At 53.9% G+C, this 21,422-nt stretch overlaps 1 protein-coding gene across 12 annotated transcripts in view; it reads right to left on the reverse strand.

Moving 5' to 3' along the window:
* Positions 1-21,422, reverse strand: part of Iqsec1 (IQ motif and Sec7 domain ArfGEF 1) — a 342,158-nt gene that overhangs the window by 29,258 nt on the left and 291,478 nt on the right. For all 12 annotated transcript variants that reach the window (XM_052721473.1, XM_052721472.1, XM_052721474.1 and 9 more), the window contains 2 exons: positions 5,909-6,200; positions 947-2,193 (listed from right to left, as the gene is read on the reverse strand). In XM_052721473.1, coding sequence (XP_052577433.1) covers positions 947-2,193; positions 5,909-6,200 — 1,539 coding nt within the window. The remainder of the gene's footprint in view (positions 1-946; positions 2,194-5,908; positions 6,201-21,422) is intronic.

Raw genomic sequence — 21,422 nt, forward strand, 5'->3', positions numbered from 1 at the left:
CTCCTCCCCACCAGGTCCCTCTGTTGTCCCAGTCTATCTGCATGCTAGGGATGCTCAAAATAATGCCATCCTAGTCTTAGAGGAGCAGCAGGGAGCAGTGAGGTGTGGCTCAGATGTGGCTGACCCCCACTGTGCCCCACTACCCTCCTGTGGCCCTTCTGGGAAACTCCTAGGGTGTATGCTTGTAACCAGCAGGCAGGCTAAGTCACATGCTTTCCAGGTCCACAGCCCCCAAGGAGACCACACCAGGCTGGCGTCTGATGACCCCAAATCCCAGAATCCCCAGGGAAGGAAATGTGAAATCTCAGGTTAAATAAGAGCTGCCAAGGTCCCCTCTGAGGGTGTGCTCGGCCCTCCCCACTTCCCATGCTATTTTTGACCCTGCTAAGAATAGTTTACTTTAAATATCCATCTCTTACCACGGCTTGGCTCTCAGGACCGCCCAGCTGCACCTTCCCTGAGCCCCTCCACACCCCTCTAGAGCAGCCACTCAAAATGGCCCAGTCTACTGTTCTGTCAGCTGCAGCCTACAGACACAAACCTGCCACCAGCTCATTCCAAGACCTTTGCGCTTCCTATCGGCCCTGAACCTGGCATTTGAGGCTGAGCCAGCTATGGGGACACATGGGTGGGCATGATGGCTAGGGATTTACCACAGAAAAGTTCCCACTCTGCTATCTAGTCCAGGAATACCTGCCATCTCCACAAATGGCCCTTGGAGGAGCTGGGTCTCCCAGGATTCAAAGCTGCTCTGACCATAAACATGGCGCAGCATCCTGCCTTGACCTTACAAAGACTGCCCGAAACTTCTGCCTCAGTGGGGATGTGCTCAGAGGCTCACAGCAGGAAGGAAGGTGAATTTGCCTCTTGCCTACTCTGCCTGGGCCCAGGGTTGTGACTACCAAGGCCATGTGGGTCTGTCTTCCACGCATGAAAGGGGACTCACTTGTTGAAGAGATTCAGGCCAATTCGGTAATGTCTCTTACGGATGACATCATTGCTGAAGGCTGGCGAGTCCCAGCTGTTGCGGGTCTCCTTGTGGTATGTCTGCTTGCTGAGTGTCTGTTCCCGCAGGCTGTCCCGAGACGAGGACTCAGAGCTGCAGTTTATGGTGTCGTTGGAGTTGGATGTGCTGTTGATGCTGTCATTGTCCCCATCTGAGTAATCAGACTCAGACTTGCTCTGCCGGTTGGCTGAACCGTTGATGGCCAGGTGGCTCTCGAGAGGTCTGGGGGGCCGAGGCCGCAACTCAGGCTCCTCCCGGGGGAGGCCTTTGGGGGGGCCACCGTGGGGGCCGTGCTTGGGGCTGCCTGGCTGTCCACCGAGGCTGCGCTCATAGGCACTCTGCCTCTTGAGTGAGCTTCGATCTGAGCGGTCACTGAGTTCCACAGAGCTGTCACTGGGTGGCTCGATGGTGAGCAGGGGAAGGTGCTCCACTCGCAGCCGTGGTTCTGGCCGCTCCAGCGATGGTGTGCTTCGGCAGCTCGTGTCTGTGTCAGCCTTGTCCTCCTTGTGGGCCAAGGCCCAGTAGTCCTGGGCTGTACCTCCAGCCCTTAGCCGCAGGTCCGACTCTGTGCTGGAAGGCCGATCCCCAGCCTGTGAGAGCGGTAGAGGGGGTGACAGCTCTTCCTCATCAATGTAGAGGGTGACATCACTATACGAGGCTGTCATCTCATCCAATTTGCGGTGGTCCATGCCATGCAGGCTCTGCTTGGGCTCAGTGTCCCGGGCCCGTGCTGTGTCTGGGGCTGGTACCTCCTCACTGTGTAGACTGCGGCAGTTGAGGGCATCATCGATGGACTCAGCCAGGGACTTCACCTGCCGGGAGAACGCATCCTCCAGTTCCGTGATGGCGTCTGCAAAGTCACTGGAGGGTGCTGGAGACTTGAGGGCTGGGTCGCTAAGGTCTCCACATTCTGACGGCACCAGGGCCCCCAGCTGGGAGCCATCATTGGTCACAGAGACTTGCTTGCCCTCAAAGTAGGAGCTGTGCACCTTCTCGGGGCCCTCGAAGGAGAACTGCATCCTCATGTTGGACAGCACAATGCGGCGTGACATGCGGTTCTCCGACATGGAGCTGCGCAGGCGCTCAAAGTTCTTGTTCATTTGGTACTGGCGGAACGCCGTCTGGATGGTGCGAGCTGCATGGCGGGTCACAAGGCGTCCCCCATACTTGCGTTCTAGCATTTCCACCTGGTGGGGTAAGGAGAGGAGAATGTGGGCCCTGTATGATGGTAGAGAAATAGATATCTACCTTTTTCTATGCTCCACAGGGATGTAACCTGGGATGGTCTCACCACATCCCCAGGTTGCTTGAGATTGCTGGATGTTTTCAGTGTCAAATGGGACAAATAAATGCCAAGATAGGGTAAAGGTGGTGCACACATGTGCTGAGAATCCCAATACCTCTGGCCACAGAAGCTATGGGCCCTGGAGGTTTTCTGAAGATATTATCTACAGATATGACCCCAGAGCTGGGGAACTTGAGGCATGAGCAGGTCAGTACCTAGTCAGAGGGTCTGGCTTGACCTTGGCTCTGCCTCTCATCACCTCTGGCTGAGCCTTGGAACCATGAAGTTCCCATTTCCTTAACTGTGATGCAGGGCAGCAGTAGGACCCACTTTCTAGTGCTCTGGTAAGCTCACAGTGATGGAAGTCAGGTGCTTGGCACAGGCCAGGGACAGCTGGAGGAAGACCTCAGCCCCATTCCTAGGTAGCAGTTGCAGCTGTGAGGTCTCTGTCCTTGCTATACAGAAGGCTGAGCTGAGGCCTAGGGAAGACTTGGCAAGGGTGGCCCTCCCTCTTTGCCGTATGGCTCCATGAGCTCTGATGGGCATGGTTGTGAGTTGTGCTGGGGAAGCTCTCAGGCACCTCAGCTCAACAGCTCTCAAGAGTGACCCATGGCCTCCTGAAATCTCAGGCCATGCAGTCTGCCCAGCCTGAGGGCTAATCCTGAGTCTGGATCCTGGGTGAGTAGGAAACACACTCAGCTATAGCCTGGTCTGCAGGAATCAGCGATCTGTCTCTGGCTGCTGGGGCAGGGCTGTATTTTGCAGGGATGAGGAGAGGGTTCGGGTTCCCAGGACCAGGTGAAATCCTGACTCCACATGTCTGCACTGTTAGAACCAGCATCTCATCAGGCATGGCAATGCAAAAGGGAGACACACAGCTTCCTGCCCCGGGAGCAGAGCATGTGTGAGGTTAAAAAGACGCACAGTCTGATACAGAACACCAGAGACATTGAGCAAAGCCAGGGCTGTGGCCCAAGCCTGAGAGAGGCCCTTTTGCACACCATCTCAGGGCTACCAGGAAGCGGCTCCAGGGAGAGCCAGGAGGCTTTGGGGGTTCTTTCCCTGCCATCCAGAGATGGCTGTACTGTCACATCAACAAACAAAACTACTACTGGCTGAGGGGTCAAAAAGCTCAGGGTCAGGAAGGGACAAAAGCTGAACCTGGGAGGCCCCCTTCAATCCCCTGCCTAAGAAGGCCTTGGCCTGGAATCCCTGCCAAGGGCTTCAGAGAAACCAGAGTCACCAAAGCTTATTCCAGGGCCTTTCTTGATGTCCTGGACCTTGGGGACAAGGGTCCATCCTGCTTTCCAAGTTCCCCCTAAGTCTGTGCGTTGTGTTGAAGGATGGTTCATTAGGAGGGCAGAAATGGACTCTGTGATGAGTCACCCAGAAAGCCCCTCTCTGCCCCTCCCTAAGTGGGCACTGGTTGGCCCAACTCCATTCTCTCTCACTCCTGAACTCAACCATGGCTATCCTGCCTTATGGTCTGGAAGTGACATGAGGCTCTTCTGGGACCCAGGGGAGGGAAAAGCAACTAACATTTGCTACCCATGGGATGCCAGGGACTGGACCACACCCTTACACAGTTCTTACTGTACTGAGACGAGGGACTCCACTACCTCTGCTCTCAGATGACGTAAGGGAAGCTAGCAGCCAGGCTTTACAGCCAGTGGCAGGGAGGCCTGCCCTGGGGCCAGGCCTCACACCCTTATTGCTTATTGCTGAGGATTATCTCAAAGCAGTGTGCGTGAGGAGGATCCAGAGGAATTTTCTTCCACAAAGCACACCTGCCACCACTCAGCGACTTGAGGTCATTCCCTGATCCCCACGCAGGGCCGCTGGCTCTCAGAGATGAGGAAGGAGAAGGCGTGGAGGGTTGGATTAAGGAGAATGCATCTGATTTCCCACTGGACTCTTTTTACTAAGATGAAGCTCCCACCTTCCCCTCACAATTCTCATGTAATCTACCCTACTCCTACTTTTGCCTTGCTTGCCGGGAAGCTCAGGCAGCATGGAATACTTCATGGCTGCTAATGGTAACTCCTCTTGCCTCTGTGCCAACTCTTCCCTGCCACCTTTTCTATCTCTCTCGTACACCAAGGTCATTCTTGTCCCAAAGCCTTGGCATATACTGTTAGCTCTTCTCCAGACGGCCAGTTTTCAGGCCAGCCACCGTCACCTGATGCAGCCAACACTCAGAGTCCCTCTACTTCTTCTTCCAGAATTATGACCTCCAGGGTCTGTGTCATTTCCTGCAGTGACAGTGTCTTAACTGCTGACTTGCTTGTCCATCCACTGTCCAGGAATGTCACTCAGGTGCAGCAGTCTCATCTTGCAGGCTGTCCCTACCCCATTATCTGGCACCAGGGGAAATTCAGCTATGGGTGGAATGAAGGTGAACAGCTGCATATTTGTGGCATGTAATCATCCCTACACGCCGTCTCAACCTTGCCCAATTCTATTTCATGGTCCTGTGCAGATGACTTTTACAACGAACTCTTCAGGGATCACTCTGGATCTCTGCACAGCTGAGAAACTCGGTAGAGGCTGTTCCGCTTGCTGCTGGCCTGGCAAAGGAATCAAGGTCCACAGCTGTGGGGGAATATCTGCTACTAGGCCTCTTGGGGGTCTCAACTAACAAGAAGGATAAAGCATGTGTGTAGAGGGAGGCAGGGCTATCCTATGTCACAAGGCATCACCCCAGGTATGAGAGGTCAAGACTGAGGGCTGTCTGCCAAGGGAGAAGATCCACCCTGAGTGCACCCCCACCATGCCCTCAGGACTGAGGTCCGTGGAGAACAAACAGAGCAAAGTGGCCAGCACACATGGATGGGAGGGAGATCACATCTGTGGGCTCTGGGAAGGGGTCCTGGTGTCAGTCCAGGGCTGAGGGACTGCCTGGGAGACATGAGAGCCTGCCCAAAGCACAAGGCCCAGAGCTATGGAATGCCAGCCAGATGCTCTGCTTGTCCCTACACATCCACGCAGCTCAGAGATCTCCTGAAACCTAACATTGCTCAGAGACGCAGGCATTCACTCCCACACCAGTTCTCTGCTAGGTACCTGCACTGTGAGGATCTCCTCTGCTCACAGCAACCCCAAAAGTGCGCCAGGCCACCTAACCCTGGGTTTGAGGCCCAAGGAAGAGCTTCAGCATTCAATAGAGACTTCCTCTAGAGACTGTGGAGCCACAAGCCATAGGGGGATATAGTAAGTAGCCTCCCTCCCTCAGGCCTTTCTTGGGCCCTAAGGACCTCCATGGCCACCTTGGTAACCTGTGGCCTGGTGGTGCTGGGCCATGACACTCAGATACCCTACATAGGCCCCAGGTCCTAGCAGTGAGGGATATGGAAACCTACAAAGGCAACATTTGAAGAGCAGTCTATAAGTCCCCAGAAAGGATGTCAGTGCCCCTGGCCATCAATGTAGATCCCTTCCCACATTTCAGCAGAGCTGGGCTGGGAAAGGCTCTGCGAGAAGTGCAGGCAGGGCTCCTGTCACCCTCAGATGTGTACCCCAGCTGGTATCTGGAACCCATCACAAAGAGCATCTGGCAGCTGAGGCCTTGTGTCACTTGGGAGGCCATGCATTGTGGGGCAGGGGCCCCTGCCACCTACCTGCTTGTCTTGCAGATCTGAAGAGAGCTCATAGCTCTCAGACAGTGACCGAGAGCGCTTGATGGCCTCCTCCTCAGCTTGCTTGCGCAGGACGGAGGTCGAGTGCTGCAACCGGGGCCTCCGTGCGCGCTGTTGTGGTCCTGGCCCTGCGTACAGCCCATAGGCACCCACTGATGTGTGCTCGTAGTGGTCTGGGCTCAGGCTGGAACCAGGTACCAGGGGACCCTGGTGGTAGGCCGAGGGGCTGTCCAGCGATGTGCCAGTCTCACTGCTGGGGGCCTCGCCCTCAACACTGCAGAGGAGAGAGAGGAGAGACACACGCTAAACAGAAGAGCAGAACTTGGAGAGTAGGACAAGGAGGGGTGCCCCCAGGGAGCAGGGACCCTGCAGAGCCCTCTGCTCTGCACCTTCCTGGAGCTTCTGAACGACGTCCATGTTCTAACATCTGCCATACTGTTCTGATGGCTTCCCAACCAAGCATTAGTCCTCCCAAGACAGAGGTTTTGACCCACTATGGTGCTGATGGCCCCAGTGCTTAGAACAGAGCCTGGCCTGTGCTAGGTACTCACTGTGTTTTGAAAAACTAAGATCACTACCTCTCCTGCCACCGGAATTAAATGTAGGGCTGGTTTTATACCCCCATGTCCCCATGACTATATTTGGAAACCGACTATTAAAATGTTTTGTCTGCATGTATATATGTATCTGTGCTTACAGAGGTCAGAAGAATGTCTGTCTCCTGGAACTAGAGTTATAGACAGTTGTGAGCCACTATGTGGGGTGCTGGGAACTGAACCCAGGTCCTCTGTAAGAGCAAGTGCTTTTAACAGCTGAGCTAGCTGAGTTTCTAGCTCCCTGGAAACAGGATCTTCAAAATGAAAGACATTAGGGTGGATTCTAGTATAACTGAACTGGTATCCTTCTAAGAAGGGGAATGCAGGATACAACTGTATGGAGGAAGACTGTGAACACACGAGGAGAAGGCGGAACACCAAAGACAGAGGCTCAGGAGAAGACAGCCAGGCCACACCTCCACTGCAGACTGGCAGCCTCCGGAGCTTGCAGATAACGAAAGCCTGTGGGTGAGGTCCACCTCTGGTATTTGTCATGGCAGGCTTAGAAGCAAACACAATGTTTCACAAATGCTTTAAATTTTAACATTCCCTGCAAGGAGGAACCATAACTCCTTGAACAGGTGAGGACAGTGAGGCCCATGTAAACACTGTCCCTGGTACCACAGGCAGGAAATGGTTCCCTTCCACCTCACTGCCTTTTGCTCCACAGAGTTCCTTCATGCCAAGCAGGAGCAAGGCCAATTAGTGGGGACAGCAGGACTGGCTGTTGACTCATCCCAGCCCTAGGCCTAGAACATTCTATTCTGCACAGATACTCGTTTCCTCTACAGTTGATTTTCAGTGAGGGATGGGAGAAGGAGACACTGACTTGAAGAGTCTCTAACACAAGCCCTCACCCTTTGCCAGGCTCCCTGTCCCTGTGCCACCAGACACTCGGGCGCTGGCAGGAACTTTAAAAGGCCTGTGATCCCTGGGGCAGGGCGGAGGGTCTCTAGAATGGGCAGAGAGAGAAAAGAGCAAGGGCCCCACCCAGGCTGTAGTCCTTTCCAAAATGTCCCCTCTTCAGACCAATGAGGAATGTCCTGCTCTAAGCAGCCTGGCACACAGGCTGCCCCTGCCCAGTTCTGCTAGAGTCCTGTTGTTTGTTCTCCAGGGATAGAACACGGACTCCAGGGGGTCCCCAGGGTGGGGCCCATTGAAGGGAGCCTGAAGCAGGCGGGGCCAAGCCTGCCTGCTCTTGGACTTGGACTACTCTGCACCAGGGACAGATGCAAATCTCAGCGCCTGCTTTCTGGCCTATGGCTCAGAAACAGGGTTCTGAGACAGCAACTGCCTCTGGCCTCCAGGGACAGGCCACAGAACCTCCCACCCTGTCCCAGTGGCTAAGGTATGGCAGTAATTCTTTGAGGACCTGGATGAGGAGCTGGGAGACATGCTTGGCCTGGCTCCGTCTATAGTTTTCCTTTCAGTAGTATTAGTAACTTAGTCCAGGAACCACCACCCTTCAAGGCTCTTTGGGTAACACAGAGCCACCTGACCCCATGTTGCCCCTGTACCCCCACCAGTGTCCTTTGGGCCCAGTGGGGGTGGGGGTGGGGTGGGGAGGAAATGTTAGATCTGAAAATTCTCTCACTGTTTGCTGAAACTTGGACAGCACTTTCCATTAAATGCTCAGAACTTCAACCAACTGTCACGAGAAAGAAGGACTAGACACCATTAGAATTGGGCCACCCAGGGCACAGAACGGCAGCCTCCACTGGGAAAGCCCACCCGGGCTCTCTGACACCAAAGCTGGGCCCCACTTCACACAGGTGGGTCAGCACACACAGAGACGTATGTCCCTCAAATGAATGCACGTTCTGGTCAGGGGCTGGATCTGTGCGTACTGAACTGGAGGACATACAGCCTGTGCCTTTTGTAGGGGATTTCAAACCAGCTGAGCCCTGAATCAGAAGTTGGAGAAGACAGCAGTCACCACCATCCCTGGAGCAGAGCCTGAAGCTCCTTGGTGGTCAACAGGCTGCACAGAACCACAGGGAGCTCAGGTAGAGAAGGGTGGGCTTGACCTGGCTCATGGTGCTGTCCCTGTCCCTGAAGCCCAGGGTGGAGGGGCACTGGCCAGAGGGATTCATGCGCTTCTTGTCTGGCCCGAGAACAGCTTCAAGGGCAGGGCATTCATTGTTCCTGGCCATGGGTAGAGAGCAGGGCCTAGGCTGCCTGAAAGCCTGGGAGATCCAGTCTACCCAGTAGGCCTCAGCTTAGGGCAGAGGCGCTAAGGACAGAGATATATCCCAGCTGGCTTTGTCTCCATGGATGAGACATCAAAGTGGGTGTCTGCCCCAAAGAGAACTTTGGGATGGGACTAGGATGAAAGAGGTCAGGGACAGACAGGAGCTTTCTGGAGCTGTGTTACTGCTCTGGGCAGTTTTGGGGCCAACAGGTTTGGGAGAGAAGGCCAGGTCTCTCCAGAGCTTCTCCTATGAGAAGGAAGGGGGTGAGGTCATCAAAAGACAGCTCATCAGTGCCTCCTCCAGAGCCAGCCCAGCCTCATTCGGCTGGGGTCACCTGCCAAGTCTATATGAATAGAGCAGTGTGGTGGAACGGGGTTTCCACAGTCCAGAAAAAACACACCCAGGACCACAGAGATGGTTCAGCAGGTAAAGGTGCTTGCTGCCAAAACTGACACCCTGAGTTTGATCCCCAGGACCCATATGGTGGAAGAAGAGCCTAGTCTCCTTTAAGTTGTCCAGATTTCCATACACATGCTGTGGTACGCACGCACGCACTCACGAAAATAAATGTAATGTAATTAAGAAAAAGCCTAGATCCTGCTCTAACCCCCTCACCATAAGAAAAAGAATGAACGACTTCACAGGGCTCGGCTGCACATGTGAGGACAAAGCCAGTACCCAGGACCTTCCCCATGTGCCTCAAGGACCTGTCGTGACAGCGTCAGACACCAACAGAGGCTTTTCTTTATCGGGGGCGTTTCTGATTTGAGAGGGGCAAAGATAACCTTTCTAAGCAGAAAGGCCCATGCTGCCAAGCCACTGTGCCAAGACACTCTTAGGCCCACTGCTAGGGCAGGCACGAGCAGGGCTGTACCAGTCCACTTTGATGGAACCTGGGCATCCAGGGAGGGACCCAGGATGACTTTTCTCTGTGGCATCCTCCCAGAGCTTCTTCATGAGGTTGATTCCACTCCACCACATGTTCTTTGGGGAGGGGGGCTGCAGGAACTGTCCCCTATTGCAAAACAGCCACAGAAGCTCACAGTGTCCTGAGATACAGCAGTCTGCACTGAGATTTTTCATGGTGCAGTGAGTCTGGGAGAGCCAACACATCAACTTACAATATTTCCACTTAGAATGTATTTCCTAGGACATCGCCATGCTGTAAGGGAAGGAGTGTTCTTTATGTTAGTCTCCATCCAGGACTCTGGGTTGGCAACAGCCACACCAGGCTCTATATCCTGACCTGGTACTTCCTCCAGCCTCCTGAGCCCTGGTTCTATTTCTTACCCTCCCTCCATCCCAAGTTCAGGTCTCTGGGGAAATTTCTCCCTAAATCCAGGTCTGTCAGACAGGGTTGAACACCCCAACGTATGTCTTCAATGATACCCCTCAATCTACCATGTCTCTTTCAGACTCCCAGACTACAGGCAGATCAAGGAATGGGATGAGACACAAATTCCACATCCCTGACAGTTCCGAACTGTTCAGTTTCTAGAATGTTCCATGGCAGTTAGGTGGTTGCTCCCTGTCACGTGTCTCAGATCTTCCTGGTTCAACAATCCTTCTTCTAGGCACATGCTAAGCCAAGAAGACCAACACACAAAGGGGTAGATACAAGGATTTTCTCACCCCTATGGTCTCTAAGCATGCAAGATTAGAAATAAATCTAGATGCCCACCTAAAAGGGACTGACTGCAATTACTTTTATGCCCACACAAGGGAAGTAATGTCAAGATGCAGAAGATCTGACCTGACAGCTGTTTTTGTGAAGAGACCTGGAGATATTTCAGCTGACTGTAAGATTGATGTGACCTGATGCTGTCACACAGCTACGGAGGCCCGGCGCCGTGCTCGACAGAAAGCCAGGAGCAAAAATAGCCCTAGTGCAGCTGTCAGATCACAGCAGAAGCCTCTGCATCCTGGAGCTAGGCTAGAGGTGGCAGACCTTTCATTTTTTCCCTCACCAGCCCCTGCAGACATTGCTAATCTATCACTGACTCCCTCCTGCTGATCTTGGGCGGTGCTTCAGCAGGGTTCCACATAGATTCCCTACATCTGATCCTAGCTGCCATAAGAGACAGACCCTGTGGGTCAGACCCAAATTACTGCAAGCTGGGTCAGCTGAGCAAGCTAGGCCAGAAGCAGCTCATCTCAGGGTATATGATCCCTTGCCTCAGTCCTAAAGGATGATAAGTTAAGGCTGGAATAGATCCCCCCCCGGGGGGGGCACTAAGTCCCATGTAGTCCCAACATGAGAAAGGAAGTGGTGAGTACTCTCCCTCTGGAGGTGTTGAGCTGCATGGGTCATTCCCAGGAGTGGAGAATACTGTTTGATAGGGCTAGTCTCAATGTGCAGCCTTTAGTTACATCTCAGGGTCTCCGAGGGTCATGCTCTCATCTGATCGCAATCCCCACTCTCTTCGGAGGCCCCTGCCACTTCCCACCTGTACAGCAACTGGGGCGTGTACAAGTGTGGTCCTTCAGCAGATAGGGGACGAGCTCCCTATGTTCAAGAAGAGGTCCTGGTGGTTGGGTAGGCCTGGTGCCACCCATGGACAGGTCCATGCTCTGCCCCAGGGCTCCCTTCCTACCTGGGGACTTCAGGCTGACGCAGAAGGCCAACTTCTTACCCTCTCCAGTCTCAAATGTTCCTGCCTCACAGAGATGGGCTGTTTTTTCTTCCAGACCAAGTGAGTCAGAGATCACTCAAGGAACCCCAGAGTCCCTGCTGCCCTAATGCACCGGGCACAGGGAATCTCTCTGCTCACTGCTTTTCTGTTTGCACACTGCTTACCAACTGTATATGTGAGCACGGACACTGGTGTCTCACTTTCCATTCCAGTACATTGAGAATAGAGTGACTGCTGCAGGAGGCTGCTGGCATAGCAGAGTTGGCACAGTGCCAGCCTGCACAGGGAAGGCTCCACTCATGAAGGAAACACCTTCTAAAGGCTGGTTACTCTGACTGGAGGTGGGAGAACCCCAGATGCCCAGGACAGCCTCATAACAGGGCCTCAGCCTCATGACTGGGACCTCTGAGGCCCTGCCTATGGGTCAGAGAGAAAGTCTGCATCTCTGGACTAAAAAGCTCCAGGGGAGGGGAGACAAGAGACTCTGACAGGCCCCAGGGGCCAACTAAGATGCCACATCCTGGCTCTGGCCTTGGCTATAGTTCTAGCTGTATGTGAGTCAGGGTGGGGGTAGAGGCCTCGCCTTTCTGCCTTGGATGTCTCTAATTATAGCCTGTGAAGTCATGAATGACTTTTCTCAAGAAAAACGTTGGTCAGAGGAGGCTCCAGGCGGCAGTGAGGGCACGACAGAAGAGGGACCTGTTGTTTACCACCAGTGCCGACGATGGGGGTAGTGGAAGCAAGCTAAGGTCTAATACACCTAACACAGTCTAAGCTTCGCATGTAACTCAGCCCCGTCTCCCATCCTACAGAGCAAGCCAGCGACCCACTTGCACTTGGTATTTCTTCCTTGAGAGTGAGGGTCATACACAGTCTTACCTGAGATGCAACCACACAGGTCCTACCCACCCCTACCCCAACACTGTCAGTTATCTAGAGAAGACTTAGAATCGTAACCCAAAGACAGTGCTGGGGAAAGATTTAGCACACTGTAAGGTTTGGGGAACAAGGAGGAGACTGCATCTTGTGGGGAATCACCCTCTTCAGGGTAGGCTGGGATTGGGCTAGAGGACCCAAGCCATCTGAGAAGCCCCGCTGTGGTTAAACATCCACATTTAAGTGTCTTGGGCTAGATTCTATTCAGCCTGCACCTGCCACAGCCAAAGAGCCTCCTGACATGTGTGTGCACCTTGTGGCCTCCCTAGACAGGGTTTCTGATTTCCAGAATGGAAGGCTGAAGTAGGTTAGGCCAACCATTCTCAGGCCTCACAGGTTCCCATGAGGGCTTCTGTATGGCTGTTAGCTGCTTGGGGGGCATTAATTGAGGTTGATCATCCAAAGAGAATAGGGACTGTCCTGGTCTCTTACTGGGCTGGGATCCCATGTGCTCCATTATATCCTCAGATTAGTTGGGTGGGGTTGTTAACATAGACCAGTACAGGGCCTGGGGAGTAAGTGAGGAGACTGTGTCCTCTATGCATGGGTAGGGCTGGCATAGCTCAAGAGGGGAGGCTATCACCCTAGGTCTCTGTAGGGCAGTCCTAGGGCCAAGGGGACAGGATCTATGGGACAAGTGGCAGGAGCAGAAGGTTGGCAATGACTTGGAGAGGTTTGCGGGAGGGGGAGTGGTGGGGTGCTCACAGGGTTGGGAATATTAATTAGTCTTCTGAGTGGCTCTTGTCCAGCTCTCTGCCTGGGTAGCCCAGAGCCAGCTCAGGCAAACCACAGGGACACACTGCTCTTCATTCTGCGGCTCACAGAGGCTTGAGCTGAGTCAGGACTTTAGTCATCGCAGTCCTTAGTCCTTTTGCTCTGGAATGTTCCTAGGATGTGGCCCCAGGAGCAGAGTGCAAAGACATAAAGGGATAGGTTAAGGGAACAGAAAGTGGTGGGGGAGGCCACTCCTTGGCAGGCCCTCTACCCACCCCATCGGTAAGTGGTTCCAGAGGACTCTCCACTGCTGGTGATGGAGGAGTCTCATGGACTTGCAGGGAGTCCTTTGTAGGAACGAGGGTGGAGCCCTCTAAGACTGACCCAGCAGAGCTGGGATGAGTGTGATTTGGAAGAGAGATCATGCAGGGAGGTTGGAGAGCAGAAGGGGAGGATGCTGACACATCCAGGGGGATCTGGGCAGAGAACCAAGGGAACAGAGAGCCCATGAGACTAGACTGTGAGCACTGTGCTCAAAGCCCTAGAGGCAGCCAGGCCTGGAATGTGGGGGCTGTGGTGCTGGGGGGGCCATTGGAAACACAAGAGTGAAATGAAGGTTTAGGGCCCAAGTCTTCAGGGGGCACATGGGTCCTGACAGCCCACTCGACCAACATTATCAGGGCTCCAGCTGGGTAACCAGGAGCATAGTTCTGCAAATGGGAGGTGATGACATGTACTTCTAACAGTGTAGAAACTTCCCCTGCAGGGCTGGATGGAGGTGCTGTGGGGGTGTCAGGGAGGTTTCCCCTTTGATCCTGTTCTCAAGTTCGCATTAATGAGGACACAACTGGAGGACCCGACAGTCTGCGGCCCAGGGTGGCAGGAGCCCTCAGAGGTGGAAGGGGGCACACGGCACACTCTGCCCCTCCACCTGCAGGAGCCCTCAGAGGTGGAGGGGGGCACACTCTGCTCCTCCACCTGCAGGAGCCCTCAGAGGTGGAGGGGGGCACACTCTGCCCCTTCCACCTGCAGGAGAGAAGGTTTTTTTTTTTTTTTTTTTTTTGGCTCCTCTTTCACACACCTTCTCTCCTGCCCATCTGTTGGCCAGCTCTGACCACTTGGCTGGTCTCCCTGCCACCAACCAGTGGACATTGCCCTTACTCCTTGGCCTTATCACACAACTTCTCCTATAGGCCCTTCAGAACCTCGTTACCTGCCCCTAAAACATCAATGATCCAATCAAAGCATAGCTCCAACCACATCTCGCCTCAGCTCCCAACCTAGGGAAAGCAGTCATCACTATGGCCCAGAAGGCTCACTGTCCCCCTCCACTGTACCCAAAGGGCCACCAAGCTCAGTTTAATCCCACTAGTCTCCTGGCTAATCGTCTACAGTCCAGCTCCCACCCCAGGGTCTTTTTATATACCATTTGAATGGCAGCTGCAGGCCCTGGTGGGATGAGAAGGAGGGAGGGGAGTTGGAGGTATCTGTGGAAGACTGTGGCTAAGAAAGAAAACAAAAGACTGGGTGGGAGCCCAGGGTGCTGGACTTCAGGCAGGGCAGTGGTTCTGATGTCTGCCCAGGGGACAGAGGCAGGAGCGGAATTCTAGAAGGAGCGGCCAGAAGCAGGACTCTGGGCAGGGCTGGGCTCTCTGAGGCCAGCCCTGCCATAGCATGAACACTGCACAGGGCAGTTCAGGATCACTCTGGCCCATGCCTGCTATAGAGAGTGGGGTCCAAGACTCACGGTCTCTGTGGCCACAGGTATCCTGAGCACTTGAGATACCTTGGGGCTACTCTAGTATAACGCAGCCACCACCTTCATGGGGATGCCAGCCTGGCCCCAGCTTCATAGCCTTGCTCACTTGTTACTGGCCTCAGCTGGAGAGAAAGAGGCTGCAGCCCCACTCCGGCCCACAGCCTGTGGCATTCTCTGACTGCCCGCACCCAGGCCGCCAGAAGCCACCTTTATATATGTAGAAAAATATGGGTCTCCAAACAATGGGCTTTTCAGAGCGGCAGCTATTTTTAGAGCTCTGCTTACTGAACTAACACTCAGCATTTCCCCAACTTGTCAGCTGCCGCCCAGAGCCAGGCAGGCGGCAGGAGGAGCAGAGGTCAGGAGCTGGGGGCTTCTTGAGCCATTCGGGGGCCCTTCTGGTGTGCAGAGACAGATGTCAGTTTTGGGGCTGCCCCAGGCTAACAGGAGGCATGACTAGCAGCCTGTCCGTGTGCCCCACCCAGCTCAGCACGGCACCTGCCCTCCCGACAACTGTTCCTTTATCCAGTGTGCTCTGGGTTGGAGTTGCACACCCAGGGTTGAACACCAGCCTTTTCTGAGTCTCAGTTTCCCTTCCTCACGTGGGGTGTCTGGGAGTCCAGAGGGCAGGCTGAGCCGGAACTGTTTCCTCAATGTCCTGGGCAGCTGAGCTCACACAAGTCTGTTCATCAGTCCGTCACCACAGGGAAGGAAGAAAGGGCTCCGTGTCCCTTGACCCAGACCCTGAAGCCAGGCCCTCACAGTGTCCTGTTCTGTCAACAACATGTTCTAGAAGGCTGGTCATCCTTCCGGCCTCCGAGCCAGCCCTCCCTCCCACTGTAGGCAGGAGTGGGTGCATGGGGTGGGGGGCAGAGTGGACTACCCCCTGGCTCTGTTGGAGTGGCTTGCTCCCAAAGAGTTCTGAGGATCAACCTAGGCTTTGAGCCAGCCTCAGACATTGAAACCAACCAGCCTTGTCCATCGACAATCTCAGAGGCTCCCATCAAAAGGAACACAAGGGTCCTGGCTGTGCACAAACTGTCCCTAGCCTAGGGTCAGAGAAGGCTTGGCACCCATGTGAATAGTACAGGTGTCTCAGGAATCTAGCCCTGAGCACTCCCTCAATAGCATGCAGGAGTGAGGGAAGGAAAGGGTACAGACACTTACAATTACCACCGCTTGGGATCTCCTGAGCTCTCTCCCCATGGGAGGACAGAGGTTTCCATTTGTTCACAAAATGACCCCAGTACCCAAGTAGGACTAGGTACAGCAGGTGAAATGGGTGAATGATGGTGACAGTGAAGGACTTGAGTTAGCAGGACCAGCTTTTCTGACCCAGAGCCCAGTGAATGAATAGGCAGGGCCAAAGCCACAGTGCGGTCAAAATAGATAAAGACATGGTCTGGTGTATCCTCCATCCCCCATCCCGCCTCTCATGGGTGGGAAACCTGCAGCGAGGAGGCTTGCTGGTCACACACAGGCTAGGAAGCTCCACTGTGGAAATGCATAGACTCTATATAGGCAAAAACCCATCACATCATAGCATAGTTCCTGAGCCTCAAGTCTCTAAGTATGGATGACAGTGCAGACACACTCTCTAGGACACGTTGGGCTCAGCTTCAGGGCCACTGAATCTGCCCTGGACTGCTTCTCACAAACCCAAGATACCTTCAGGAGCTGTGCCCTAGCAGGCTAGACAAATGCAGTAGGAGTAGAGTTCCTGACACAGGCTGGCAACACACACCCTCATTTGGGAAGTGAGCCAGCTGGCAAAGGGGACAGGAGCCTCTCGGTGAGTTGGGGCAGACGCAAACACCCTGCAATCAAGCCCAGCCAGACGTCAGTCTGGCAAGGTGTCACTCACATAGTCACCACTATCATTCTGCAGAAAGTCCCATCATGCCTGAGGATGCTGTCCCACATCTCAGCACCAGAGTACCAAACAGGGCACAGGCCTAAACTCAGAGAAAAGCTTACACTAATGGCCCCCTGTGGCCAAACCTAGAGTGGGCAGCCTTTCCAGAGACTCTAGACCACGGCCAGGGTAAGGGTTAAGACCCTGGCTGTGAAGTTAGGCAGTCCTTGCTTATAGGAAGCCTCTGAGGGCACAGGGCTCTCAATAAGTTATTCCAGCACAGATTGGCAGCATGCTGTGTGGTTCCCCACAATGTTTTGTCCTAAAAATTAGAATAAACCAAGCATGGTGCTACATGCCCATATCTCAGTACTTGGGGGTCTGAAGCAGGAGGATCACAAGTTTGAGGCCAGCCTGAGTTACAACAGTGAGCTCTTATCTCCAAACAAACAAACAATGGGTGAGCCAAGGAATAAACAAAGGAAAAGAAAGAGTAAGTCTGCACCATTTTAACATCTGGAGATTGGATATAAACTTTTGACTTCTGAGAGGAGACAACAGCCAAGAACCCTGCCACCCTGGGACTACGACCCAGGAGTGGAAGCTGCAGCCAGCTCTAGAGCGCTTGCACTATACTTTGCCACCGTCCCCACTGATCTCATCACCTGCCCACACCTAGCCTTCTACTCCTTTCATACTCCCTTCCTGTCTGTGGAGATCTGTGTAAGGCTAAAATTCTGGGCCTACTTGTCATTCCCAAGAAGCATAATTCAGAAGGCAGAGTCCCCAGGGAAAGGCTCAAAAACATCAGAGCTCTGCAGGGATGGCGGGAAGCTGAGGCCTTGCACTCTGTGAGTCCTCAGAGTGTGGTTTTCTCAGACTCCACAAAGGCCACCTCATTACACTGACCACAACCCATGGTAGGTCATGAGAGCCACCAAGCCTCTGTATCAGGCAGTCTTGTGTCTGAGCCTCAAAGAATCAGGACACAATTTAAGAAGTCATCAGATGGCAGTATTTGTATTTCAAACTGACAGGGTGGCCTGCCCTGCCTACCGAGAATGTCAGTCCATGTTTGGGATGACATCTCAAAGCTCCAGAGGTACCCAGGGCTGAGCAGGTGAAGTGCTGTATGACCTGAGCCAAGTGACCACACCTCTCGGGGCTCACATTAGCTAGTGCCCCGACCACTGACCACTGGGAACATGAGGTCAAGCAAAGACAAGCCTTGCCAACAACAGCTCCCACACTGGGCTGTCCTGCCCTGTGCCACTGACTAGAGAAGGGCTCAGCACCAGGGTTCTGTTCCACTTGTCCAGGACAGAAAGGGGACAGGAAGAATGCTCCCATGCTGCCACCCAGCTGAGCCCTTGATGGAGATTTGGGACAGCTCTGTTCACTCCAAGTCACTCCCTGCTGGGTCCAGGAGCAAAGTTCCCCACAGTTGCCACCATGTTCTTATCTAGTCTCCCCCTCCCCCCTCCCCCCTTTCCCCTCCCACTTGCTTTCATGGACCACTGCCCGCAGCCCTCCCTCAGCCAGCCTACCCAGCTAGCAGGGCGGCTCTTGTTGGTTTTGAATGCACAAAGATGACCAGAAGCTTCCGACCCCAGGGCTTGCTCGGAAAGATTTTTCAGAATACACATACACACACAGAGCCAAAAATCTTCCCGGCTGAGCCAAATTAAATACAGAGTCCTCTAGTTATTTCCATACGCGCAAAATGGACTTAAATAAAGCAGCTCTCTGTGGCAGGCTCCAGCAGACAGGGCCAGGCTGGGCCCCAGGGACTCCCCGGGAGGGCTGGGGGGGGGGGGAGGCACAGGCTTAGGGGCCAGCCCTGGAGAGTATGGGCTGTGCCAGGGAGAAAGAGGCCTGTGTAACAGGCAGCCTCTTAGCCCACCCTGTCGCCAGGGGTGCAGCTCCCAGAGGCCCCAAGTACATGGCAGAAAGCACAGCAAACTGCTCCCGCCCCGCCTGACGCATGGGCAGTCCACCACAGTTAGCATTTCATCCAAGGGATTGTGTATCACAACCGAGGACCCACACACTGACCACCCAGCACTTACAATGAGGAGCGCCTGGATATTGCAATTGACAAACTTCTGAAGACGAGCCAGACTGTCTTCCTTCCCATTTTGTGGAGGAAAAAAACAAGACAAAGAGAGGTGGAAACTTAACCAATGCCATAGGCCTCACAGAGGAAGCGGGGGGGCGGGGGCTGTGCCAACTCGGGTGTGGACCACCCTCCAAGACTAGGCTGCTCCCTGCTCCCTGCCTATGTTACCTGGGTCCCTCTGGGGCCAGCTCACTACTTCTAGTCACTCAGGGCACAGCAGCCAGCAGGATCTTACTGTGTTGTCAGTTTCCTGAGACCCTCATCTGCTCCATAAACCCAGAAAGGCATACAGCACCACTCCTGATTCCCCACATCACTGGCACACAAGGCTCTCTCCCAGTGACTGCATACCCCTCAGGAAGGGATTGTGGCCCCAGGCCAGGGACTGGGCCTCTTTGGGCCCACACTTCTTAGATATCAAGTAGGAATACCAGCAGGGAGCAGTTGTGCACACCTTCAATCCCAGCACTTGGGAGGCAGAGAGGGGTGGATCTCTGTGAATTTGAGGCCAGCCAGGGCTACACAGTGAGTTCCAGGACAGCCAGAGCTATGTAGTAAGACTCTGTCTCAAAAACAAAACAAAACAGAACAGAACAAGGTGAGAATACCACTGACCACACAGGGCCTCACAGTGACACACCCACAATCCTCCACTGGGGCCTGCAGGCCAGGAGGTGCATCTGGGAGTCTTATCCCTGCATCACGCCCTGGCAACAGGTGAGAGATGATGAACCTGCACCAGGAGGAGGCTCAGGCAGGGGAGCACCCTGTGGAATCAGTAGCATCCACACCCAGGGTGGGGGTGGGAGTCTGACCTAAGTATGCTCCCTGCACTGAGACAGAGCCAGAGGCATTTGGGCCTTTTCTGACCAAACTTGGTGGAGTCCTGCACCCCCACCCCCCCCCACCATGTGCCAAGAACTGGTAGGAGCTAGGGTTAGTTGTAAGATATTCATAAAAATGACAGTAACTAACATCTAGACCACCTACTGTGCGCCAGTCTCATCACTGGGGACCTACTATATGTGCTAGGCTCCAAACCTAGCACTGAGGGCTGGCCAGCTCCCAAGAGTGCAGGCTAAAGGCGGTGTCAAAGGAGCCTCAGTGGGCCAGACTCAGACAGGGAGGAGTGTGACAGAAAACTTCTCCAGGACTTGGGCTATAGGTAACCACCAGACCCCTCGGGAGAGGTGTGGTGTTAGCTGCTCAAGTTGGGCTTGGGCCGAGGTAGAACCAGAAATCCTGGATAAAGGAGAAGGGGGCTGTGCAAAGGCTAGGGACCCTGAAAGGCAGTGAGTGTCAAAGGAAACAACAGGCTGACCAAGAGGAGAGAGGCAAGAGCCACAGCCTGACTCACAGCAGGCTACACTACTCAGCTGAGAACCAAAGTGAACAGATGTCACGGGAGCAGCCAAGAGCCCATTTCCTTGGCCTCACTCTCAGGGAAACACATCTTATACACAACCATAGGCACATCAGTACATCACTAACTTGAAGCTGGCCCAAGCCCAAGGTTCTTGAAATGGAGCCAGCATGGTCAGGGGCTGTGTAAGGCACCCACCCCAGGGAGAGCATATCTCCAAGGCCAGGACAAGGCAGACCATGAGAAAAGTCCCAGACTGAAAGTCAGAGGAACTTGCTTCCAAATAAGAGATGGCAATAAGATGAACTGCCCATGGGAATCATTAATACTGTTCTCTACTTCTGTAGACATTTGAAATGTTCTATAACAGGGGCTGGAGATATGGCTCAGCAGTTAAGAACACTTGCTGCTCTTGTGAAGGAAATGGATTCGATTCCCAGCACCCACATGGAAGCTTACAAAACTAGTTCCAAGGAACCCAATGCCCTCTTCTGGCCTACGGGGGGACCACACATACACATGGTGCACATACATATATTCAGGCAAACACTCACACACATAAAAAAATAATAAATCTTTTTTAAAAAGAAAGAAATTTTCATTAGTAAAGGCTTACTAAGACTTGCTGTTTACATCAAGGTCTCTTGCCCTCTGGGGCCATTTGGTCTCAAAATAGAACAAACTCAAAGTGCATACACTTAAGCTCTGTCGGAGCAGTCAGGCCCAGAGGGGCCCTGAGCTGGCCGGTGCAGCTGCATAGCCTGCTTCAAGTAGTAAAGAGCCATTCCCCATTCCCAATCCCACCAGGACTCACAGCTTGGGGATCCACTGGGAGATCACACCACAACCAAGTGTGATGGCTGGGTTCAAACACGTTAGCAGGAACCACAGAGGGGCTAGCAGGCACTGAACTCCCACTACCTGCCTGATTCCCCTGTCCCTCCTGTCATGGTGGGTACAGAGTTGACCCTATACTGTCTTGAAACCCACTGGACAATCTTGAGAAAGAACAGGTAACTTCCCACGGCTGGCAAATGGATCCAGAGAGGCAGGACCACTGGATTACCCAAGCCTCCTCCATCCTCTCCAAAATGGCAGTGCACCCCAGCACCCATCCATGGGGGTACTCAGGAGCCCCACACTGTCAGTGGGGGGCTGGGTGGACCCAGAAGGGTCCTATAGACTCTGGTCTCTCCATAGCTGCTCTCTCCACTCTTCTGACCATCTTCACCCAGGGTTCTAAGCCTGTGTGTCGAATCCCCACAGTGCCAGGGCAGGGCCAGAGGTGCTCTCACCAACCAAAAAGCCTTGCCTGTACACGGCAAAGCT

Source organism: Peromyscus californicus, unplaced genomic scaffold, assembly GCF_007827085.1.
Source record: "Peromyscus californicus insignis strain IS unplaced genomic scaffold, ASM782708v3 Scaffold_6__1_contigs__length_162567912, whole genome shotgun sequence".
Taxonomy (NCBI): domain Eukaryota; kingdom Metazoa; phylum Chordata; class Mammalia; order Rodentia; family Cricetidae; genus Peromyscus; species Peromyscus californicus.